Source organism: Chelonia mydas, chromosome 22 (assembly GCF_015237465.2).
Source record: "Chelonia mydas isolate rCheMyd1 chromosome 22, rCheMyd1.pri.v2, whole genome shotgun sequence".
Lineage (NCBI taxonomy): Eukaryota > Metazoa > Chordata > Testudines > Cheloniidae > Chelonia > Chelonia mydas.
The window spans coordinates 9,225,095-9,236,329 of record NC_051262.2 but is presented as its reverse complement, the minus strand read 5'-3'; the positions used below and the strand labels follow the sequence as shown (position 1 = coordinate 9,236,329).

At 50.5% G+C, this 11,235-nt stretch overlaps 1 protein-coding gene across 1 annotated transcript; it reads left to right on the top strand.

Annotated features, from left to right (window-relative positions):
* Nucleotides 1–288: 288 nt before the first annotated feature.
* SPATA19 (spermatogenesis associated 19) lies at nt 289–7,735 on the top strand. The gene is given in 9 exon segments (XM_027829205.2): nt 289–303; nt 305–389; nt 392–480; nt 596–652; nt 1,624–1,740; nt 3,015–3,106; nt 3,667–3,744; nt 5,408–5,492; nt 7,622–7,735. Coding segments are annotated over 8 exon segments (609 nt in total). The 3' UTR covers nt 5,484–5,492; nt 7,622–7,735.
* The last annotated feature ends 3,500 nt before the right edge of the window (nt 7,736–11,235 follow it).

Here is an 11,235-nt window from a genome sequence, read left to right as displayed (position 1 = left end):
CTGAAATTCAGTTAGGCACCTAATGCCTCCCTTAGGTGCTTTTGGAAACCGGTGCAGTGCTTCAGGACCCCTGGTGAGGGGGGCCTACATACCACAGAGGGGAGGAGCCCAGTAACTTCCAAGGAAGGGCTTAGGGGCTTCAGAAGGGAGAATCCCTGCTTAGAAAACACAGGAGCCTCCTCCTTGCTTCTTTTATGAGTGGCGTGGGGGGCTGCACAGGGAGGCACTTGGCTGCTGCCACCTACCATTGTTACAGCGCCGGTGGATGCTGTGTCACGGAGCCTGGTGATGCAACAATGCTGCCCCCTCAACCAGGAGTCTGACTGCAGAGGCCAGTTCCTGCGGACGAGGGGAACTGAGGCTGAGGGAGGGCTCGCCTCCCAGGGGAGACGGTCCCCTAGGATGATTATTTCCTCTTGGGCTGCGTATATCTTGATGTGTAAATCGATTGGCCGTCGGTTCCCACCCAGCAGCGCTAAGGTAAGGGGGCGATGGGGTTATTCTCTGGCTTAGCTGTGAGCTCCCCATTTGGCGGGGCGGGGGGGGGGGAATGCACAGGGTTCATGCCAGCCTCACCCTGTCTGATTCCTTGCAGGACATTAAAGTTGTGGAGACCGAGATGCTGTCCGTGCTAGAGCACTGGCTGAGGAAGGTGAGGATGAGAGCCAGAGAGTAGCAGCATGCCCGAGTTAGTGAAATCCTAGCCAATAAGACACCAGCAAGGACGGTAACCAGGGAGCGGGTTACTGTGTTAGCACCCAGATGGTAAAGCGGGGCACTAAGCCCCAATGAAATCAATTCAGTGCCTGGACACTGAATTGGGGAGGATTTTAATACCTACCTACCTTGCTAAGCCTAGAGGTGGGGTCGGGGGCAGGATCAGTTCCTGGATCTGATGCAGAAATGCACTGCTGCTAAGTGGGGGCATCCTGGATTTTAATGCCCGGTTACCTGGATGCTAACTAGGAGGTAACCACATTGAATGCCCGGTTGTCTGGATGGGTACAGACCAGGGGGCCTGGTTTTGGTGCCTTGGTACTTAGATGATAACCAGGACAGAGGGAAGAAATGTGGTTTTCATGCCCATCTGGCTCAACATCGGGGCTGTAACCACCCTTGTTATGAAAAAGAAAGAGGAGACTGTCCCACAACACAGTGGAAGAGCTTGCATTTTTGATCCTCAGCTGTTAAATGTCCCTGATGGTATTCTGGGGACTTTGGTTCAACTCTGCTTGGAGAGCACTTTAAGCCAAAGGCTCTGAGGTAATTACTTTGCCTCAACAGACATTAACAGTGGATCTTCATATTTGATACACACCTAGCTAGGAGACGACATTCTAGCCTTCTAAGAGGACTGATGTGGCAGGTTCCACTCTTCCACCCCTCTGTGTTCTGAAGAGGGGATGGTACCTGATTGGAAGCAAGGGGCCCAAGTGTTTTTTCCCTAAATGGATAGTTGCTTTGTTATTAGCCCTCAGTAAAAAGAAGTATAAAGTAAAACCCCAAGTGCCTAAGAGCCACTGAGGTCTGATACCTACACAGTTCATTCTAGTCACTGCTCTCCCTCAGGAGTTGCAGGCAAAGCTGCCTAGGAAAGATACTGCTATTTTGCTTCTCTTTCAGATTGAAGAAGAAGCTTCCAAGATCTTTAAGCAGAAACTGGAAAACAAGGCAGAAACCAAAGCAGAAACCAAAGTGACCCTTTCTGCTGGCCAAGATTCAGGAATGATAAAGTCACAGGTATCTCCTCGGGACAGTGTCCAGGGGGCGGTGTGTGGAGTGAGAGGTGGATGCGTCCTATGACGCTGTACAGGAGAAGGTGGAAGAAGCAGAGTCCGTGTGGCATATCCCTAGTTTTAACACACTTCTCTCATGGTGCTATGGGTAGGATGGGCCAGCATGTCCAGTGGGGTTACACCAGGGACGCATTAGGTGCTCCAACACCTTAACAGTGGGTGAGGTCTGAGAACTTCAACAGAATAGGAAACAATACTCTGTTTTCCTTCTGCTGTTGATACCAAGCTTGGCTTTGCCAGTGAAACCATAGCAGCTACAGATGGCTGGACTGTCTGTCATCCCCTGGAACTTGGTTTAAAACATTCCTTGTATACACCAAACCCCTTAGGCAGCTGGGCCAGGTTCCCAAGGGCTCATTGCTCCCATTCAGGGCCAGGTTTTCAAGAGTTTTTTTCCTCCCTTTTTGGCATCCTCCAAACAAGGGCCACATTTTCAAAAGTGCTCAGCAGTTGGCTCCTCCCGGCCTGCCACTTATGTGCCGAGCTCTTTTGAAAATTTGGCCCTTGCTGCTTAGAGTGGAGTCCTTCTCCACAGAGGACAAACTTGCCAAGCAGTAATTCCCATCTTCATTTTGGTTTGGCTCACTGTTTCCTCCTTCTTCTGCAGTTTAAGGGGCTAATCAAATATCAGCTACAAAAGTACAAGGTGATCCGATAATTTGAGGAAGGCTTATCCTCCTGCGTAGACAGCATTATATACAGATAGGTAATTGTGTTATGGTTTTCCTCCTCTTCCTCTGAAGCATCAATTGACCTCTGCCAGAAGCAAGATTTAGTGACTGGTCCAATGTGCATTGAAATCAACTGACAGACTCCCATTTGACGTCCACGGACTTTAGATTAGACTCTTAGAGCATATAAGGCAAGGGACGGTGTGTGGGGTTGGGTTTTGCATAATGATGCCAGGATACAGACTTGCTTCAGCAGTGGTTTGATCCGGTATGGCAAATCCTGCTTTCCCCCTATGTTCCACGTGAACTTGAAAAGCAACCTTTCCACACAACTGAAATGTCACCCCTGAATGCAACGCAGTAATAGGCACTGCTCAGCTGCATTTGGCATTAACCATTATGATCTCATTAATGCTGATACAAAGTAGATAGTAAAGGGCTTTTTGTTTTTTCCTGGTTAAGACTCTGAGCTGCATTTCATCCTATTTCCCTTCATGCCAAGATTTTGCTGCTGTGAATAATATCTGCTCTCCCCTGTTTTTCCTAGACTGTTCAAGTCTCTAGCACGAAACTGCCAGTGTCATCGTCTAGCCACGGTCTTCTGGAGGAGAGGACAAAGATCCAGTTCATAAGATGGAGGTAGAGTCCCTTGTACCTATCCCCTGGGAAGAGGCAAAGGGTCTGATTCTGCAAGGTACTGAGCTGGCGAAAGAAAGCGGAAGCCCCACTGAAGTGAGAGGGGGGGAAAGAGAAGGCAATGAGCATCAGTGGGAGCCAGGATGCTCCGGCCTGGACCAAAATACCAGATCTTCAGCTGGTGTACATCACTGCGGTGAACGCAGTGGAGCTGTGCTGATTTATGCCAGCTAAGAATCTGGCCCAAAGTGGGCAGCGTTTGGTCATGGAGCTGTGGAGTTTATATGCAACTATATTGCAATGTATTAAAAAAAAAATAACCAATCGCAACCTTTTACAGCATCACGCTTACATGTCAGCAATTTTGATCTCTTGGGTTCTACTAGAACTAACGAGGAGCACTTTTATCTTGGAGGATACAGTCCTCCCGTTGGGTACACTGGGATAACACAAAGATTGGGGACCTCCGCAGAGCTGGGCTTGGGAGGCGTGCTGGATGGTTTTTATTGGTGACCAGGCCAGCATCGTAAAACCACCTGAATGGACTTGTGTGGTTCTTGCAGTCACACCCGGGTCTATCGAGTATCGAGCGACATCAGGAATGAAGCCATGCGGGAGAGGCTGGAACAAGTGCGAAACAGGTGAGATCCTCTTGGCAGGTCTTTAAACACCTGCCAGCCCATACTCGGGTCACGCCCAAAAAGCACCAGGTGCTGCCCCCATCCACTGTAAGACAGTCCCTGCCTCAAAGAGCTCACGTTCTCGGTGCTGAGCACTCTGGATTGTGTGCCGTGGAACTAGGCACATGCTGGAGTGGGGCCAGTGTGCTGGAGCCCTAGGGTAATATTGTCAGGATCCTGGGAGAAGGTCGGCAAGACTAGGGGTAGGCGCTTGGAATCCCAGAGCCAGTATCGGGGTCAAGAGTCAAGCTGAGGTTCGAGTCAAGATAAGGATCCGAGCTGGACACAGAGTCAAGAATCCGGCTGAGGGGCAATACCAGGTAATGGGGTCGGGATCCCAGGGGTCGTTCGGGAGTCGGAGCCGAGATCAATACCGAGAGCTCAGAAACAGAGAAGCAAGCCGGTCGTGGAAGATAGCTGTGTTGCCTGGACACATCCTGGAATGCCTTGTTGGCTCTTCTGACAAAGAGGCGTACCAGGACTGCTAAGACCATGCTTTCAGATCACTCGAGGTGGAACTTCCTGTCGTGTTGAGCCTCTGCAGATTGTGGGTTGCCGGGAGTGGCCAGGTTACAGTTGCTGCTGCTTGGCACTGTGGGGATGTTGGTTGCCGAGTAGCCCTGCAGGTCTGGGTTCAAGTTGTGCTGATCCTTAAAAATATGGATGTGTAGCCAGATACTCAGAGTGGGCCCCTGGTGAAAACTTTGCCAGGCCTCCATAATAGGGAGAGAATTCAGACATGTTTGCTGCTGTTCAGATTTGTCACCCCTTGGAAATCCAACAAAAGTCCTCGAAACCAGGTGTTCTCCCAGAAGAAGAGTCCAAGTTCCTTGGCTATCCAGAGTCTTCATTGGCTAGAGAGATCAAGCCAATGGTCACCATGCTACTACAGCTGTTCTTCTAGCTGGAAATTAACCCTTTGTCTCCTTTCGCACAACAGAAGAACAAGGGGACTTTCAATTAAATTGCAAGGTGGAAAATTCAACTCTGATAAGAAATACTATTTTCTCTCAACATGTGATTAGATTGTGGAACACATTGCCACAGGGTGCCATTGAGACTAAAGAATTAAAGAGGGCCAAACGTTTCTCTGGATAAGAAAAATATTCAGTGTTCTAGTTAATGCAAAAAGAAAAGAATTTCGCAAGGGATAACAACTCCCTGCTCTAGGGTTTAAGCCAGGCTCCAGTGATTTGAGGATGGGGTGAGGCCTTTGTGGGGGCAGATTATCCCACATCAGCCTATTGGAGGGCTCTTGCACCTTCCTCTGAGGCATCTGGTGCTGGCTACTTTTAGAGACAGGATTCTGGATTAGATGGACCGTGGGTCTGATCCAGTCTGGCGGCAGACGTCAAATTCTAGCTTCTCCCTCTGCAGACTCAACTGCAACATCTGCTTTCTCGATGCTTTTGCCAGTTGGACATTGAAATATAGATCCCCCTAAATGCCATCCAGGTGCAGGAACCCCAATTCTGCAGTTAGGTAGCAGCACGTTTTGGGTTTTGGCCTGCACTCAGATCTTGCAGTGATGGGCACCTGTGCAAAACCGTGAAATGGATGGATAGAAGTTCTCCCCAGTGCATTGCTGGGTCTGACACCTCCCTATAACTTCTTGTTTCTTCAGCGTGTCCCAGGTCATGCTTCAAGCAATGCAGAACAACAGGTCGAACACTGATATCCGAGCCACCCTTTCGAGCTAAATACAGCAGGTAAGGCGTGTAGGCCAGGTAGAACATTGGAGAGGAGTCTCAACTCATTCCTTGATTCAGTGCTCCGAGCTTCCTCAAACCTGCCACCTCCATAGACCTGACCCTACAGAGTGAACCCTCTGTTCCTGAGGTTAGAAAGGAGCTTGCTCTCCATTTTAATCCAGCCCTGAGTTCCTTCCGATCACTGCTTTACCAGCTGGCTTCCCCCAGCTAGTTCCTGGGCTGAAAGTAAACTTAGGTCCATGATGAAGGGCTAACATTTGTACTGAGACATGTAGGTCCAAATAAGTGAGTGTCAGGATAACAAATAAAAGTGATTTTCCCCAGAGTGAATCATGCCAAGATTCCCTCCTGGCCTCTGTTGCCGGTGCTGCAGACCTGGGGCAAGACAAGTTGTGACCTCATGTCATACCTGGCCTAGGCATCCCGGGGCATCTGAAAGTTGAACCCTCCTGGTGGCTCAGTGGAACCTCGCTGGCTTTCTCTCTCCTATGGGGAACCTCGGGGCACGTGGTCCCATGCCATCCTGGCTGGCCAGTTTGGGATCGTGTCCGCTGACATTCTAAGCCACCCAGGGGGCTGAGAGTCAGCCCACCTAAATCAAGTTCTACCTGGAGCTGCTTCCTGTCAAAACCTGACCGTGGCCAGGGAAGCCATCCCGGCCAGCAGCTCGTGGCCATGTCAGTCTGTGAGGGCAGGGCCAGAGGGAAGGCACCAAGGTTCCCTTCTGCTGTCTGGGGCATGCTTGACTGGGCCTTGCACACTGCTTTGCCCTGGCTGATAAGTGGTGATTCTGTCCTGCTTTGCTTTCTGTTCTCAATGGGCCTCGATGCCTGTTCACCAAGAATTCAGCGGGGGCGGGGGGAAATTCCGATGGTTCTGGGGTCTCTTTGTATCTTGACCTCCAAAGTCAAACGCCGGGTTCTGGCCTTGGCTCTGGTGGTACATAGGGGAGGGGAAGGAGCTGCCATGGCCCCAGGGCAAATCCCCACCTGCAGAGAAACGCAATAGATTCTGGCGTACGCTCCAGGGCTGGTCTAGCTTATGCTGGGGGTTGTACTGCTCTCTAGAGCAGGGAGTGTCCAGGAGACACAGAGGTGGTTCAAAGCCACCTTTGTCATCCTCCTCCTCGGCTGCCCCTCCTGCGTGATATCTCCCGAGAGGCTCAGCGCAGAATCTAGCCCAAAGCCTGATCCCTTTGGTAAGATATTGGGCCCTGCCATGGCCTGAGCCAAGCTGACTAGCTAAGCAGCTCTGAAACTCAGGACCCTTTAAGGTGAGCTGAGCTGGGCAGCCACATGCTGAGGCCCCTCAGTGGCCATGTTTGAAGATGTTGGCCTTGACATTCCCGTGCCAGTGCGACACAGGACAAGAATCCTCATCTTCCCTATGGGGCAAGGGGGCTTAGAATCATAGCACATCAGGGTTGGAAGGGACCTCAGGAGATCATCTAGTCCAATCCCTGCTCAAAGCAGGACCAATCCCCAATTTTTGCCCCAGATCTCTAAATGGCCCCCTCAAGGATTGAACTCACAACCCTGGGTTTAGCAGGCCATTGCTCAAACCACTGAGTATTCTTCCCCCCACTATGTGAGACATAGGTGCTGGAACTGGCTTGAAGTGGACTCCATCATAGACAGGGTTTATTTACAGTTTGGTTCAATGGCTCTCAGCACCCCCCACTACACAAATTGTTCCAGCACCCTTGTTGTGAGAGATCATTAGTGAGTGGGATGCTGAGGTCAGCCAGGCTCCACTCTTGGGGAGGGTCCCTGGATGTGGAACGCGCTTTCCCTGGACATCCAGCAGAGACTGATTCCTCTGACCTGTAAGGTACGGTGCCAGGTCTCGCCTCCCGATGAAGCATTTGTTGGCCTGTAGATCATTGCAGACCTATGTACTAAGGCTGGCAAGGACTGTTTGCAATGCCTGGCCTGGAGCGATGCTGTTGAATTTTTTTCATGTGCCCCCCGGCCATGGTGATCGGGGCATAAAACCCATTAAATAACAGAAGTGCTTTGCGATCCCTGGTGCAAGGCGCTAATCCCATTTACCTCCTTAAGGTCCTGTCCCATTGGCCCATCTGATGCTGTAACTCTTACTCACCTCTCCTGCATTTTCTTTTGCAGCGTTTTGTCCAGCCTGGGGCTCCTGCTGCAGAGACAGGCTGCATTTGAAGTTTTTCCTCCAACTGTTTCAGAGCAAATCTGGCAAACCTAGTGTTAACTCCTGTTTCGTAAACCTGAGCTGGTCATAAACATACTTGTTATGTAGAATGTACCCTGGTCTGCTGCTGTGCTTCTGTCTACCCGGCTCTAAGGTGAAGCGGTATTCGAGTGGGGACTCTGTGAGGCTCTCTGGCCTGCTTAGCAATGGCCGCCCACAAGATGGGGATGTTTACTTGCAAGATGGCCGTGCAGAGAGAAAGAAGAGGGCTGATGGGTATAGGGGAAGGCAAGGAGGACGTGAGAGAAGTTGAAAGACGAATAAGGGAATACGCACGTCTGTAAAAGACCAGAGGTTTCCCTCCTCTGCCATGTTCTGCCTGCCTGCCCCCTCTCTTCTGTTTGCCTGGTAGTCAGTGCCCCAGGTGCTTTCCACCTATGTAAGAAGGGACAGTCCCTGCCCCAGATGCTGACAGTTTAAGGCTGGACCGAGGTTAGGGAAAGAGGAAATCATGGTTCTTTATCAGTGTCAGTGGGAAATGTTTTTGAGGGACTGAATTGGGAAGGGGCCTGGGAAATGAACTCCTGGATCAAATGGATGGTGTCTAGCCTGAAATGGCCAGGTGGGGGTGCTCTCATGCCTGCAAGTGCAGCAGATGCAAACCAATCCTTGAGGTTTCCCTGCCGTCGTCCTTGCTCTGCGCACCACGTAGCTAGAGCAGTGCTGGCAGGACTGTACAAAAGCCTTGCTGTAGAAAAGTCCCCTGATGCTCTTCATAATAATTATTCTTTTATTATTTGTGTCATTGTGTCACCTAGGACTCCCTGGGTCCAGGACCCCGTGGTGCTACGTGGTGTACAATCACAGAACAAAAAGGCCGATTGCAAAGTCTTTGGAGTAGGGATTATGTATAAGACAAAAGGCACCAGTTGATATGGACAGACGGGCATGGAGACCATGAGGCCATATTGGTCAGCATGATTAGCAAACCAGCAGTCTAATGTCACTCATCAGCTGCCTTGTCCAATAATTGCCTTCCCCACCCCTATAACCACCATCTTCCCCTCCACCCCCCTGCTTCCTTCTCTGGGACCCTGAACCTGTTGATGAGTCCCTCTGCTTTCATCCCTCCCGTCAGACCCCACATGGAGCATTGCACAATGCCCGGACTCACCTGCCGCCCATCCTTGCTCCCTCACTAGCTGCTCCTCTTGCTTGTTTGGCAACAACAATAAGCCCTGCGCCAGGGAGAGGAAGAGGGCAAAGCCATTATTATTGCTATTACAAGCCCAGCTTCTCCGGGCCTCTGGCAGGAGTGAACTCATTAAGTGGCTCAAATGGAGCTTTGTTCCACGCATGATTGAGCCCCGGGGGGAACCAGTGCCCTGCTGCACCTGTGTTACAGGGGGCACTGATTCATGCTGGATTAAAGGGAAACGAATGGCAAATGAGAGGTCATTCAGCCATGACCAAGCCATTAGTGTAGCTAAATGGTGCTGATGAAGCTCATCAAGGTGTTTGTTGGGTCACGGATTTCGCAGGCGCAGGGGGCTGTGTGTGGCTGTGGCAGGAATGCTGAAGGGCCCATGGTCTGAAAACTCCTGCTCGGCATGGTCTAAATGCTGGGCCAATGCGGAAGTCCTAAAGCAGGCCCGGGTCATTCCGCAGATGGGTCCAGGTTGCCGGCCTGGGGCTAGAAATGGAACCGGGGAGGGAGGCTGGAATGCCTCCTCCGAGTGAGCGCTTTCTCGGGCATTGCTTGGAAAGACCAGTTGGTCATCGCTCAGGCACAGTGGGAGGCCTGGGAATTCCTCAGGACAACTGACCTCTCTGTAGAGACCTTAACTGACAGGCAGGTATTTTAGACCTCCTTATATCCGGGCTCAGAATCCGCTCGCTCCGTGCCTATCTCGGCACCTCTCCGTGCTCATGTGCCTCTCCCTGGATGGAAGAGACCGAATGGTGAATGGCTCTGGGTGGGGGAGCGAGGCTTTGGGCAGCAGGCTGAGGGGGCAGTTAAAAAACATGCTTTTGTGGTAGATTCAAGGAGCCAACAAAATCAAGGTTAAGAGGTGACTTGATTGCAGTCTGTAGGTACCTACCTGGGGAACAAATATTTGATGATGGGTTCGTGTAGCAAAGAATGGTCAAACACAATACGTGGCCAAAAGTTAAAGCTAGAGAAATTCAGACTGGAAATAAGGCCTACATTTTTAACCGTGCGGGTAATTAACTATTGGTAGTTAATTGTGGTCAGTTGTGATTGGTTCTCCGTCACGGGCAACTTTTAAATCAAGATTGAATTGTTTTTCTAAAAGCTCTAGGAATTATTGCAGGCAGGTCTCTAGCCTGTGTTTCACAGAAGGACAGTTACGATGATCGCAAAGGTCCCTTCGGGCTTGGGATCTATGGATCTGTGAATTCGGAAGGGCCCCCTGTGACAGTAGTGGTAATTTCCTGCAATATTGTTGGGAAACCTTATTGAATTACCTTTAAATATGAGGTGCATTGTATTCAATGAGCAGTTTGTCATAGGATGGGCCAGGACTCTATGGAATCCCTCGAGAGACGGATGTGACAAATGTGAGACTTGGGAGTTCAGAAGACTCTCCTGAACAAGGGGCCAGACAAGAATGGCCCTTTGGAACAAAAAGTGTGAAGCAGTTTTCCTGGGGAATATCTAGGGGGAGGTGAATCCAAATTCCCACTCTGGTTATGCAAAACTCCACCCCTTTGAAGCCACATCCTGAAGAGTGGGCCATTGTCTGTCTGCTTATTGCCTGTTACATGAGGCCAAGGTAAAAGGCCCACGCTCTATAAAGAAAATGTGAACTATTCGTGGTGGTTCTGGTTCTGAATCTGAGACGGTTCTGAACTTGTAACCATGGGGAAAACCCAGTTTAGGATTTTGACTCCTACCGGAGCTCATAGCTGGAGTCAGGAGGGATGATATCTGGAAAATTTTTTAGCATGTTCTTAGGTTCTGTTTTCTTTTTTAATAAGTTTTCTCTGTGATGCTTTCACCTTACGAATACATGTGCCTGCTTGGAAAGAGCTGTGTGATGACTAGTAACTGTGGGCCATTATGCTGTTGGTAACCTCTGGAGAGAAAGCAGAGCGCAGCTGCTGGCTGTTTAGGCAGTGTGGGTTGCTGGGAATGTCACAGTGTAGGCAGGGAACTGTGCAGCCTGGAAAAACCCTGGCCAGACGGGAGAATCTCGGGTCATTACCCAAGAGAGGTGATGGCTGAGGAGCCAGGATTCTAGAGCGGGGATACAGGTGCAGTTGCCTTGAACTGTGACACCCCCATTATGGTTATTTGCAGGGGTACCCTCTTCAATCTCTTCCTTCCCCTCATCACCCTTCTGCTCTGCCTAAAATAGCATGGCCAGGTAAAGCCTTGCTCAAGTTATTTAGCAACAAACCTCACCGTCGTCCTCCAGTCAGGGCTCCGCTTACCTTTGACAGGGTTCAGGCACTCAAGTGTCTTTGAGCCAAGCCACAATAAGGGCTGAATCTTGAGTCCCAAGGGCTTGTAGGACGGTGTTTATCGGCTCTGTTGCTTCCTCCCGGGCGA